The 14,552-nt window shown below is 43.2% G+C and overlaps 1 protein-coding gene across 6 annotated transcripts in view; it reads right to left on the minus strand.

Moving 5' to 3' along the window:
• Positions 1–14,552, minus strand: part of RGS6 (regulator of G protein signaling 6) — a 585,560-nt gene that overhangs the window by 66,611 nt on the left and 504,397 nt on the right. For 5 of the 6 annotated variants that reach the window (XM_073800295.1, XM_073800297.1, XM_073800293.1 and 2 more), the window contains one exon: positions 3,989–4,099. The exons of the other annotated variant lie outside the window; for it this stretch is intronic. In XM_073800295.1, the coding sequence (XP_073656396.1) occupies positions 3,989–4,099 (111 nt within the window). The remainder of the gene's footprint in view (positions 1–3,988; positions 4,100–14,552) is intronic. 6 annotated transcript variants of the gene reach the window in all.

The raw sequence follows: 14,552 nt of genomic DNA on the forward strand, positions 1-14,552 counted from the left end.
TTCTGACTTAATTGACCTGGGGACGGGACTGGACATTGGTATTTTTTAAAATAAGCTCTCCAGGTGGTTCTAATGTATGGCAAAAGTTGAAAGTCAAGACCTTCATTTATGAAAACCAGCAGTACCCCAAATTTCTGGGTCTCTGAAAGGATTGATCTGCTCTGAACAGTGATTGGAGTAATGAGACAATGAACAGAAACAATGATTCTCTGATCGATGATACCCTGTGAAATAGACTAAGTGGTAGAAATAGAGGGAAGATATGAAAAAACATCTGTATCCCATCCTCAGGGCGATTCAAGAGGATAAACATCACTAGAACAGAGCAGGCTACTAAGAACAAGTAGTCCAAGAAATATTACAGATTCTTGGAAATAAAAAGCACGGTTGTCAACCACTCTTCTCAACACTTCGTAGGAAAAGAAAAACTCATTAAAGTATAAAATCACAGAATGGACACCACTGAAACTGGTGACTCTGAAGAGTAATTCAAGGAATTCTATCCTTGAATATAGAATAAAAAGACGAAGAGATGGAAAAATAGTAGAGAAAAGAGATAGGGCTGCTATACCCCACATGACCAGAATTCCTACAAAAGGATTTCCTGAAAAGAGAGGGGAGAATGGAGAAAAGTGTAGCAATAATTGAAAGAAAGAAAGGAAGGAAGGAAGAAGGAAGAAGGAAGCAAGGAAGGAAGCAAGGAAGGGAGGAAGGAAGGAAGCAAGCAAGGAAGGAAGCAAGGAAGGGAGGAAGAAAGGAAGGAAGGAAGGAAGGGGACCCAAGTTAAAGAAAGATTTAAGTTCTTGGATCCGATCAAAGGGACTACCGAGGGCATGTCAGAAATATTAGAAAGAAGATACCCATCTACATACTATATTCTTTTAATGTTGATTGAGAAATATGTCTCAAAGTGTTAGTTTCAAATATATCAGGTTGGGACTTCCCTGGTGGCGTAGTGGTTAAGAATCCGCCTGCCAGTGCAGGCGACATGGGTTTGATTCCTGGTCCGGGAAGATCCCACATGCTGCAGAGCAACTAAGCCCATGCGCCACAACTACTGAGCCTGTGCTCTAGAGTCCGTGTGCCACAACTACTGAAGCCTGTGTACCTAGAGCCCATGCTCTGTCACAAGAGAAGCCACCGCAACGAGTAGCCCATGCACCGCAGTGAAGAGTAGCCCCCGCTTGCCACAACTAGAGAAAACCCACACGCAGCAACAAACACCCAACGCAGACAAAAATAATGATTTTAAAAAAGAAGTATATATATCTATATCTTTATCTATATATATCTATATATCTATATATCAAGTTAACAAAGCTCTGGGGAAGAACGGGATTTGGAGGAGGTAAAGAAAAACTTCTAGTTTTCATTTTTTATACTTCATTATTATTTGCTTGAAGCAATGACATTTTAAAATAAACCCCTTAAAAGTATGACTAGACTAGAAACTAGAGTAACAAAAACTAATACAAAACTTGATTAATAAAGCAAAAGTCAAGGAATAGAAACAGAAACAAGAAGAAAAATTAGATTCAGAAAACATAAACTATCAGGAAAAAGATTAACTATATGATCCGAGTAAATGTGACTGTTTTCTATCCCAAAGTCTAAGGCAAAACATACTAGAAAAATGGGCAAAAAACACAAAAACAGGCAAGCCACGAAAGAAAAATGAGTATCTAGTAATCACGAGAAAAGATTCTCAAGTATGTTAACAAAGAAATAAAAGTAAAATATTTTTATTTTCATCTGTCAGATTTGCAGAGATAAAAAAACTTGATAATGCTTGGGTTGGTAAGGATGTGGGGAAATGGGCACTTTTAAGCTGAGGGCATGAAAAAGGTTGTTATTGTTTTGCTCCAGGGGAATCTAGCCATATGAACTAAAATTAAAATATGCATACCATTCTTAGCAATTCCAACACTGGACATTTATCCTGAAGAAATAATTGGACGTGTACATAAGGATGTTCCTTGTATCACTGTTTATGTTAACAACAACAAAAGGTTATAACCTAAATATTTTTTTTCCCAAACAGTGACAAACTTTATCATGGGGGGTTCCCACATGGGATCCCACCCTCTTAAATAAAAAGGTGCATAGAAAAGAAGGGATTTAGAAACCTTTGTACGATACCTACATCCTGGGCCCCAGGGCGAGAAGGGGGCAATTGCTGGGTGGGCTGCAGGGGTGGAGGCAGGGCACTTGCCACCTGCATGCCCACATCCGCCCTGAGCATGAGGGTGAGGGAGAGATGCTCTGGGAGGGACGAGGGCGCTCCCAAGTTTGGGGCAAGATGGCTGCGGGCGAAGTGTTATGACCTGGGCATTAGTTAAATAAATTACACTACAATTATGTAAGTGGACATGATGTAACTATTAAAAAGCATAGGCGGATCTATACGTGTTTACCTGGAAAGATTGCCATGGTATATTGTTAATTAAAAAATTACGGGACAATGTATATGTAAAGGACCTATTTATCCAAAAGAATATGATATTGTATATACAAATAGATCTAAAGGGATAGACAGTGAGTCAAAGGTTTTCACTCTTCCTTAGTTCATGGTGCTCTTAATGTCTCACTAAGTTTTTCATGGAGCCCCTGGGCCAAAACAACAACAAAAACCTTAACAGTTTTTTTTTTTTTTTCCTTAAAAAGTCAAAGAGCGTAATATGTATCTATGTCCTAACAACTTAATAGCTATTTGAAATACATATAAATTGAAAGAAAAAATAATATGTTTACTTCATTCCTAATGACCGCGTGTGTGCTGTGGAGTACTGCACATCTTCTCAAACTTTGGAATCAGACTGGACCTGCCCCCTCATTTCCTAGTCCATGTTGATTTTTGTCCAGTACTTGCTTTTTTTTTTTTTTTTGCTGTACGCGGGCCTCTCACTGCCGTGGCCTCTCCCGCTGCGGAGCACAGGCTCCGGACGCGCAGCCTCAGCGGCCATGGCTCACGGGTCCAGCCGCTCCGCAGCATGTGGGATCTTCCCAGACCGGGGCACGAACCCGCGTCCCCTGCATCAGCAGGCGGACTCTCAACCACTGCGCCACCAGGGAGGCCCCAGTACTTGCTTTTTATCACAACAACTGCCCTGAAAACCCAGATTTGCAAAGATATGACATCACATCACAAGAAGTGTCTATGACTTCTATTACTTCTTATAAGGTTTTCCATTTTAAGAAAAGAAGCCAGAAAAAGAGCAAGAATGAAAGTGAATGAGAGAGAGATAAAGAAATGAAGAACAAATAAAGAGTTGTCTCACCGAGGGGCAGAGGGTACAAAGGCACACCACACTGGGTTTCCTTTTGTAATCGTGAACGTGGTCTAAGTCTCCCTGGGCTTCGGTTCCTCAGCTACGAAGTAAACACACTAGTTTCTCTCATCGATAAGGAGCTATGGGATCGAACCATTGCTGCCCGCTATTCCAGAAGAGCAGAGTGATGAAAACCACAGCTCTGGAGCCCTCTGCCTGGGTTCTAATCCTAACTCTGCCACCTACTTGCTGTGTGACCTTGAGCAAGTTCACTAACTCCTCTGCGCTTCAGTTCCCCATCTGTTCAATTGTGAGAATAATAATGTTTACCTCTTGTGGGGATTCAGTGGAAGACACTTACTGTGTGGCCAGCACAGAGTAAGGGCTAGCTATTATTGTTGCTGCTGCTAATGTATAAAAGCTAAACTGACCCACAGATTCTTGCCCTCCAGCAATCAGAACTAGGAAATGTGAAGGACTGTCCCAGTTATCATGACATCTACAGGGTCATAGAGGGGTCAGAGGGAAGCCACAAAGGATCCATGTACAAAGCTATTAGGAGGCAGAAACCATGGGTAAGGAATCCAGTTGGGTGGTTACTTGAGGGGTTTCTGTTCTATTGATAAAAAGAGTCAAATTAAGATAGGGTGTAACATAATTTCACGATCTCATGCATTGCCCCCCGCACTCCCAAACATTAAAACATTTTTTTTTTTTACCTCATCTCTATGTCCCATAAAGCAATATCGTCACTGATCCAGGGATTGGACGGCTCAGCTGGCGTGACCAAAGGGTCATATTCCACATACTGTTCTGTGTAAGCAATTAAGCTGCAGGAGGGAAGCAGAGCCAAGAATGCCACTGATTTCCTATAAAAACGTGTATTCTGCTTTACACAAACATTTTATCAGTCTTCATATAATTCCAAGTTAAAGGGGAGAAAGTTTACCTTCACGGCCACTTCCAACAAATCCAACTGTTTTCATTTGTCCCTGCTCCCTTCTCATGATGAACATGCTGTTTTTGCATCATTGCAGTCACAGTACACATGTGCATTTTATATCTTTTTCCCACTTAACTCTTTTGCTGAACCTTGGTGCATCCTCCCACGGTTATGCTAGCTTTACTGATACACTGGTCCAAGCCTGCCTATGTCTCGTCCTCCCACATGGACTACAGATCTCAAGGCATCTGGGGCACACAAAGGATGCTACAGTTTTTCTAGGCTGCCAGTGCATCATTCTCAACTGGAGGACTTCTTTATTGTAAAGACTTTAAAATCCTGGCAGACCAAAAGGAGTTAACATATTATAAACATTTTCCAAAAAGCAACTTAGTTTTTCTAGTTAAACAGCCACAGAATTTAAATAGCCACATAATCTTTTTAAACAAAATTTCAATTTTATCAAAATGCATGTCGATAGTTAAAACAATAAAATAGTACTAAATGATTTCTTTTACAAAAAAGCAATAGCAGTGTTTTCTCCTAGCCCTTCTCACAGAGGCACTTACTTTCAGTCCTTATTTCTTTTAGCATTTACCTGTATATTTCTAAATTATATGTTTTTATAGCTGCTCTTGATTATCAATTTTAGACAAGGATTAACTTTTTACTCACCAGTCCCCCCGACTCCACCATTTCCTCCCATGATCCTCCAAATATAACACTTTTTGTTAAATCAACAGTCAGTGTCCACATTATTAAACTGGGTAAAGACTGTCTGCTGCTGAGCTAAGTAGCATATTACCTTTTCCAAGTGTTCTAACAAATCTGTAAAACATCTAGCAATAATGTTTCACAGCTTAAACACATCAGATAATCAAGCAGGGTTGTCTCCCTGTCTCCTGGAGGCCCTCTCCCCAAAGTCTGAAGTCCTCTCGCTCGAATCTGGACTGTTTGCTCTATAGGCTTGATGCAGAACCATCATCCTGGGCCTTCCTTCACGTCTATGTTACAGCCCCAGTTTCCTGGATTCCACGTCTGTCTATTGGTTTTACCTCCTGGTTGTGCTGAAGCACATCCTTTAGTAGTTCCTAAGAAAGGATGCATAAGAGCTAAATATTTTGAGTCCTTGCAGGTCTAAAAATGTTTTCTTTTTATCTTTACACTTGACTGACAGTGCTGGACATAGAACCCTAGGTTAAAAATCATTTTCTTTCACAATTTTGAAGGCATTGCTTTACATTTTTTGATATCCAGTGCTATGCTACTGTTGAGAAGTCTGAATCCATTTTAATTTTTGTTCTTTTGTTTAGTTTCTCTTCCCTCTGGAAGCTTAAAGTCCTCTCTTTATTGCTGTAATGCTCTCAAATTTCACCATGACCCTTGCCGGTAGTTTTTATTCACCTTGCCAGGCACAACGGACAATCCATAAGTAAAAAAACAAAATTCCCCAAAATCTTATGGTATTTCTTTGCTAATTTCATAACCTTCATTTCCTCTGTTTTCTCTTTTTATAATTTTTTAAATTAAATATTGGAATTGATAATCCAATATTCCTAAATTTTCCCTCCTAATTTTCATCCTCTTTTCTTTTTAGCTCATGGTTCTTCTGAACTTTGTCTTTATTTTTTTCAATTTGGACTATTATTTTCTTACGTTTCCAGAGCTCATTCTTTTTTTTTTTTAAAAGGGCTTCAAATGCTTGGCTTTTATTTATTTATTTTTGGCTGTGTTGGGTCTTCATTTCTGTGCTAGGGCTTACTCTAGTTGTGGCAAGCGGGGGGGTCACTCTTCATTGCGATGCGCGGGCCTCTCACTGTCGCAGCCTCTCTTGTTGCGGAGCACAGGCTCCAGACGCGCAGGCTCAGTAGTTGTGGCTCACAGGTCCAGCTGCTCCGCAGCACGTGGGATCTTCCCAGACCAGGGCTCGAACCTGTGTCCCCTGCATTAGCAGGCAGATTCTCAACCACTGCGCCACCAGGGAAGCCCCAGAGTTCACTCTTGTTTATCATAGTATCTAGTTCTTGTTTTATGGATGAAATACCTTCTCGTATCTCTGAGGATGTTAAATCTATATTTTTATTGTCAGTTTCTTTTGTTTTTTGAATAGTTTTTGGTTCCTCCAAGTCCCCTTTTCTGTTTGTTTGTTCTGATCACACTCCTTTGTGTTGGGGCTCCCTCCGAGAGTCTGGAACATCACTGGACATCCATTTGTGCTTAAAAGTGAGGGACTAAAACCTGCTTGGAGGCTTAGAGTGTGTGTGGAAAGGATCTGCCAACTGATGGGCTTCGTTGTTGGGTCAGGGCAGCTTGCCTGTCATTTCACTAAAGCTCCACATGAGAGATTTGGAGTCCTTCCTCGGGGGATATCTACTTTGCTCTAGAGCAGTGGTAGGCAAATATTTTTCTGCAAGACCCAGATAGTAAATATTTTAGGCTTGGCAGACCAGATGGTGTCTGTTGCAACTGTTCTGCTCTTCTGTTGTAGAACAAGAACAGCCATAGACAATCCATGAATAAATGCATGTGACTGTGTTTCAGTAAAACTTTATTTGCAAACATAGGGAGTGGCCCATTGGTTGTAGTTTGCCAGTCTCTTACCCATGGGCATCTACATCTGGCTCCTGGAGGGCTGAGAGCAGGACAGGGGAGTGGTAGAGGGTCCCACAGCTCAGTACACAGCTCGCTCAGGAATTCTCTTGCTTTCAGCTGGCCCTTCATAATATGATGTGCCTGAGTTCTGAGCTGATGTGACTCAGTTTCTCCGGAGAATAAAGTGCCCATCTCCCATGGTGGTGGTAAGAGGGGAGAGAGGGTCTCCTCATGCGGCACGGATCAAGGGATTCCAAAAGCTCCGGAGACAGACTACCCATTCCCCTGGGGTTATCCCCATGCCTCCTTCTTGCCTTCCATTGTCCCTGGTGCCTTCAAGAGCCAAAGCCAGATTTTGTTGGGCAAATTGGTTTTGTTATAATTCTCCCACCCCTAACATGGAGGTCATAATGTTTTTCACTCTGTCCCCATTCACTTTCTTTTTTATTAAATTTTGAAATATTTCTTGCATTCAGAAAGGCATAAAAACTGTAAGAGTATCACCCTTGTACTCACCACCCAATAAAAAGAAACAACATTACAAACAGAGACAGAGGTCTGCAGTCATGCTCCCCAATTCTTTATACTTTTGACCTTGGAAAAATGTGTGGAAACTGTTAATCCATCCATTTGTTGACCTTGTGACTTCATACCATTTTCATTCCTTTAGTGACATGTTACTTTTGGGAAGGGAGAGAAGACTAACGTACATCCACAATATTACCTTGAATGAATTTATTATAATTTATATAATAATTTGCTTTATATTGGACATAGACTTCTAATTTCTTTTTTTTAGTATATGTAGTGCTGGCTAGAGTAGAACACCATTGTTCAGAAAGGTTTTTCCATCTTTTGGGTTATTTATTTAGAATTAACATCCATAAGTGGAATTATTGGGCCCAAAGATATGAATATTTTTATGGTTATCGATCTACAATAAAACTTTTCCCTAAGCATCACCAGCTTGAGTGTCACCAGTTTCCTCTGCAATGGCAGATTCAGAGCCACAATTCCTGCTACTGAATTGCAAAGGGCAAGCATGGCCAAGTAGCTTACTTCTGAGAATGTGAAGAAATTCACTGGCAGCTCCATCTCACTGCTACTCAAAAGGTGGTCCACAAACCAGCAGCAGGGGCATCACCTGGGAGCTTGTAAGAAATGCAGAAGCTCAGGCCCCACCCAGACCTACAAGTCAGAATCTGCATTGGTAGTAAAATTGGCCAGGTAATTCATATGCACATTAATGTCTGCAAAGCACCACATCCCGTTCTTCAATTTTCTGAGAGGCTCAGGACACAGGATATTTTATTCATCAAATGAAGATGAAGGAGCCTGTGATACTTTTGGTTTTAAATTCGGTCGCAGGCTTCCTAACACCTCACAACGTTCTCACTGTCCCAGGCGTGGACCGTCCCCCTGCGGGGTGGGAGGAGCATTGGTCTAAGTTGAAAAACCTTGCTTCTAGCGGTGGGCTGAGCCATTGAACTGAACTTTGTCAGGTTCACCATATGTTACATAATGGCCTTGATGAGTACTCAGGACCATTTGACAAAAAATAATAGGAAAGCATTTCAAGAGTCTTCCAAGTACCCAAGAACTGTGAGACAGATGACTGCAACCACCACATGCAGCGCAGGCCCACCGTCCCGTAAATCTCCTGCTGGATGTGCATCTAGTGTGAGCGAGGCTTCATCCGTATGAGCCATACAGCATCTCAGGTAAGAGCGAAAGGGAAGGGAGCTCTAAGTGAGCACCGTGGCAGGAGGGATCAGGCAATAATTTGGTGCTGTGACAGCTCCAAGGGGAGTTACCCCTTGGCCACTTGGGCTAATTTCATTCTTCCTGAAAGAAATGGGTTTCCACATTAAGGAATATATCAGTTTCTTAGCGTTACTAGGAAACAAATTACCACAAAATTGGTGGTTTAAAACAACAGAAGTGTATTCTCTCACTTCTGGAGGCTAGAATTTTGAAATTGAGGCCACGTTTCCCTCTGAAGTCTCTAGGGGAGTATCTTCCTCGCCTCTTCCAGCTTCTGGCGGCTTTAGGTGACTGATCACTGGCTTGTGGCTGGATCACTACAATCTCTGCCTCTGTCTCCACACGGCCTTCTGTGAAGACATGTCTGTGTCTTCTCCCCTTCTCTCTCTTTATCAGCACACTTGTCATTAGATTTAGGATCTACCTGGATAATCCAGAATGATCTCATCTCAAGATCTTCTGCAAAGACTCTTTTCCTAAATAAGGTCACATTCATTCCCGGGTTCCGTGGGCTAGGGTTGCACATATCTTTTCTCTATTCAGTCCACTGCAAGGAATGTGAAAGCACCCGGATGTGAGGATGGGGAAGGCACAGTTGACACCTGACTCCTCTGTTCAGATGGACACAGTAACAAACCAGCAGCAGGTAACCTAAATCCTATTCAAGGGATGACAGGCTACACTGAGATGCTCCAGAGTGTCTGAGGCATGATGGGGTATTGGGAGCTTTCCTGATTATGAAGGATTCGGGCACCCACAGTGTTCTCAAAATCTGAGATGGAGTGTGTAGTCCATGGGGCTCTGCTCAGCTGTGACCCCTTTGTCCTCCCGGATGTCTGCCTCTGGCTGTTCCAGTGACCTCAGCCTCGGGTGACACTGTGTCTCTAATAAAGGACTTCTACTTGAGCAACCCAAGGCAAAGGCTGGGCCTTCATCTAACTAGTTAGTTACAAGTTATGAGGAAAAAACATTTCTTAACCAGAAGTGGATTTCCCAGAAGTAAAACGTAGGGATGGGAAAAAATTTTCCTCCCCATCTTCCCCCGCCCTGCCTCAGATTTCTGTGAGACAGGCTGGAGGTTTTCCCAGTAGACACCCCTGCACCCCCCAGCTTATGTTTTATTAGACCTTGCACGTGGCCAGGCCTCCTACCTGGGAAGCCAGGTCCAACCAGCCAGATCAGGTCCCGGACCCAGAAATGAGTGCCTGGGGCAAGGGGACAGCGGGGAGGCTCAGGAGGGGCTGGGAGAGTACAGTTGACCCCTGAACGACATGGGTTTGCACCACACTGGTCCACCTGTAGGCGGATTTTTTCAATAGTAGATACCACAGTACTACACGATTGGTTGAATTCACAGATGCAGAAATGGATGGCAAGAACAATGGATATGGAGGGCCAATTATACTTTATATAATTTTCAAGTGCATGATGGTCATATCCCTAACTCCCGAGTTACTCAGGAGTCAGCTGTACTCGGGCACTCGAGGAGACTGCACACGGCTGCCTTCTGCTGCAGGAGAGGCAATGAAGGCAGCGGTCCACTGCCCAGCCCACGGCAGCAGAGGCTGAAATGGCCAGAGAGCAGCTGTGAGCACCACAAGCCAGGTCTCTTTTAGAGAAATTTGGGGCTATTCAGAGGAGCGGTTGGAGGAGAGGTGGTGAGATTTAATAGAGATGTTAGTTCAAGAGAAGTGGTCAAGAGCCCGAGGTGGGATTTTGTAACCACACAGGGGCACAAGACATGACTATGTAATAGGCATTAAGCATGAATGAAGATGTTCCTATGACCTAGCCCTACGTCCTGCCTTCTCAGAGCAGGGTCCAGGCAGGTATCCAGGATATAAGTGGAGGACCACATGAAGAAAGAGCTAAGAACTTCCTGCAGAAACGCCCGACAGTCTGCACCAAGGCAGCAGCTCGTCAGTAGGGTCACCAATCAGTCAGCCAGTGCCAGTGGTAGCCAGTATTGGTCAGCAGGGAAATTTACTGTAGGAAGAGGAAAAGCTGTTTTGTTAAGGTACAGTTACATAAATAAAGTTGGTTAGAGGCTTTGTAAAGGAAACAGTAAAATTATATGGGCATATGTATTTTCAATGTTCTGTCTTATTGGTAGAATTAGGATGTATTGAATCATCAGAATTACTTATATACCTCTCAGGGGTATAACAGAAATTTTTGATCAGCAAGGGACTCGGAAATGCACACACTTTAGAAAGGAGGATGTGCAGTTCGATCTTCTTGAGATTCTAAGACAAAGGGAGAGATTCGGTACTGTATTAGTTTCTAATGGCTGCTGTAACAAATTGGCACATACTTAGTGGCTTAAAATGACACAAATGGATTACCTTCCAGTTCGAAGGGTCAGAAGCCTGAAGTGGGTTTTGCTGGGCTGAAATCAAGGTGTCAGCAGGACTGTGTTCCTTCTGGAGGCTTTAGGGGAGAATCCATTTCTTTGCCTTTTCTACCTTTCAGAAGCAGGCTGCATTCCTTGGCTCATGGCCCCCTCCCATCTCTAAACCCTGCAAACCCCATTCAATGTTTGGGTTTTGACCCCGGTCCCTGACACAGAGCTCCTGAAACCCTTGTAATCTCCTGAGTGATAGGAGTCTTTTGTTCTAATGAGGTGACTCTGGGTGGGCTTATGGATGGCTCCTGGATGGGGCCGGTCACCAGAAAGACCAAGCCATGATTAGAAGCTTGGAGCTTTTAGGCCCACACCCCATTCTCTTGAGAAGGGAGAAAGTCTGGACATGGAATTAATAATTGATCATGCCTACATGAGGAAGCCTCCAAACAATCCCCATAGTATGGGATCCAGGGAGCTTCCAGTTGGTGAACATATCTACATGGGGAGGGTGACGCACCCCAACTCCACAGGGGCAGAAGCTCCTGTGCTTGGGACCCTCCCAGACCTCACCCTGTGTATCTCTTTGTCTGGCTGTTCGTCTGTATCCTTTATCATATCCTTTAATAAACTGGTAAGTGTAAGTAAGTGTTTCCCTGAGTTCTGTGAGACACTCTACAGATTAATCAAACCCAAGGAACGGGTTGTGGGAACCTCTGATTTGTAGCCAAGTTGGACAGAAGTTGTGGGTAACCCAGGAACCTACTATGACTGGCATCTGAACTGAGTTGGGAGCTGTCTTACGGGATTGAGATCTTAACTTGTGGGATCTTACACTATTTCCAGGTAGAGTGTCAGAATTGAGTTAAATTGTAGGACACCCAGCTGGTGTCAGAGAATTGCCTGGCGTGAGGAGAAAAATCCCCACACATCTGGTGTCAGAAGTACTGTGACACACTGCTATATATAAGATAGATAACTAATAAGGACCTACTGTAGAGCACAGGGAACTCTACTCAATACTTCGTAATGGCCTATATGGGAAAAGAATCTAAAAAAGAGTGGATATATACACATGCTTAACTGATTCACTTTGCTGTACACCTGAAACTAACACAACATTGTAAATCAACTAGACTCCAATAAAAATTTTTCAAAAGTACTGTGAGTGTGGCAGTTTCAGAGTAAAGGAAAAACACAGGAAAAGGAAGACTGGAGTTTTCCCTACACAGCATCCCAAGAGTGAAGTATGTATGTGGGATCTGGTTTACAAGGCAGGTGAGGGGAAGATGGAAAGATACAGTTAGGCTCCAGGGAAAATGGGCAGTGAGGGACGGCTTGCAGCTGTGGGAAATGATTAGTCAAGGAAAACAAAGGCATGGGATACAAAGCCTTATGGGATAGTGACCATCATTCTTACTTTAGAAATACAACACAAATGTGCTACTGGATTCCTTAGGAAACTGGGGGCCTCTCAGCGGGAAGCAAACCTCGAGACTGAATGTGAGAAGGGGTGAAAAGGAGAGTGTGTTTGCACACCCTTTGATATATGCACTTTCTAAATGATGATGCACAAAAGGGAACCAGGTAGGAAGAGCATCTGATTAGGAAGGAATGAAAAGCAGAGCAGCACTTCAGACACGGAAGAAGAAAGTTTGGTTCTCATTAATTCATTCATCTATTTTTTTTCACGTTGGAGAAGATGGGGAGGAGAGACAATATGAAGAAATAATTCCTTAATTATGGGTCACCCAGAGAAAAGATATACAATAGAGAAACTCAGGATGAGGGAAGGGACACGGAGGTGAATTTAGCCCCTCAGAAAGAAGAGCATATACCAGGCCAGGTATTGCGACCCTTCTAGATCTTGGTCTGGATACAGTCACCCTGGCTACAGTGTTACCTCTGATGGTTTCTCTTCTATCACCTAACGTGAGAAGCAAGGACCCTGCGGTGTCTGGAATCACATAAAAGCAATGTCATAATGACCTCTTGGGTCCCTTTTATTCCTCCCTGAAACTATCATTAGACATTAAGTTCACGGACCTCTATCACCCTAGCATGTTTTTAATAGACCCTTAGGGTATGCAGTCCCTTGCTGTCTTATCTCATTTCATTAATTACATTTCATGATCACAGAGGGTCAGGAAGCAGAGGAGGAACCAGCTCCAATTTCAGGGTGCAGCAGTGATCTCTGACATGCTCAAGCAAGGTGATGGTAAAAATTCAATTCAGCAGTCAGCTGTGATGCACAAATGGCTCCCAGGGATGGGGTAAGGATGAGCCAAGTACAGGAGCAGCTATAAAATGACACAAAGCCATCTTTCCATGTGGGGCAGCACGATGTGATCCAGGCAGTGACCGGCTGGAGCTCAGTGCCACTAAGGGTGGGGAAACATAGCAAAATATAGAGACTTTTCGGACAATTTTGAACTAAAACATATAGATTTTTGCATTCTCAAAGTTGGTTTGTCCAGTGCTGTAAGGCTGGGGTGAATAAAAAGTGGACCCCTTGAGGACTCTTGCAAAGAAGACTAAGACCTCATCTATTTGGCAACTTCAACTACTGAGGAAACACAGGTAAGTGACCAAAAGGGGCTCTGAGCAGAGTCTACAATGAAATAAACTCTATGCCCCAAGGCTCACTGTCTGTTATTTGGAAGAGCACACCTCACGAAGACTCTTTCCTCTTGCTTTAGGATGGAGAGTAAAGAACTTGATTATTTGATTTCCTGGTGTGTGTAGATCAGTTTTAAAAATGGAGTCTATTTCCCCAGCTCTTGAATCTGATCTGAGATTGTGACTTGCTTTAGTCAATAAAATGCAGCACAAGTGTCAGAGTGCCACTTCCAAGCCTCAAGAAGCTTTGCATGCTTCTGCTCCCTCTTGGAATCCTACTATCCCCAGGTGAATAAGGTCAAACTAGCCTGCTGGAGGATGGGAGACCATGAGAAGGACTGCCCAATGGTCCCAGCTGAGGTCATCCTAAACCAGCTGAACCAAGCATGTGAGAGACCCCAGGCAAGATCAGTAGAGCAGCCAACCCAATCCATGGAGGCACGCAGACAAGAGGGTGGCCCAGTGGACACAGACATGTGCACATAGACGTGTGAGCACACAGACTGGCACATAAACATGTGACCAGTAGTAAATGCATATTGTTTGAAGACACTCAGTTTTCAGGCTTTTTTTTAGGCGGTTTGTTACTCAGCAATAGCTAACTGATACACCTGGCCTGGTACAGGTTGGAAACGGGAGTTGTTTAGCGAGGAAGAAGGGCTACTGGAGATAAGTCATGTTGACGGGAACAAGAAGACAAAGCAGCAACTAAAAAGCATAAACAGAGACTCAAAGAACATAATGGTCTGGGGCCGTTTAGGGGAAGGGAAGCATTTTGTGGCACTTGATTCTGATCACTGACTGAGTTTTAAAGCACAAAATAAGAACGCTGACCCTGAGTTATCCAGAAAACTTAACTGAAATGCAGTGTCCTTTCTTTAAGAAGGCAAGGGCATGTTTAAGAAATATTTTCATTCAACACAGTTAAAATGAAAAGCTTAAGGTGTTAAGCATTATTCATCTGGAAAATTCATCTGTGTGTGCAGGGACCATACTTTCTGAAGCAAAAATTGGGTGACAT

Source organism: Tursiops truncatus, chromosome 2 (genome assembly GCF_011762595.2).
Source record: "Tursiops truncatus isolate mTurTru1 chromosome 2, mTurTru1.mat.Y, whole genome shotgun sequence".
In the NCBI taxonomy this organism is placed as follows: domain Eukaryota; kingdom Metazoa; phylum Chordata; class Mammalia; order Artiodactyla; family Delphinidae; genus Tursiops; species Tursiops truncatus.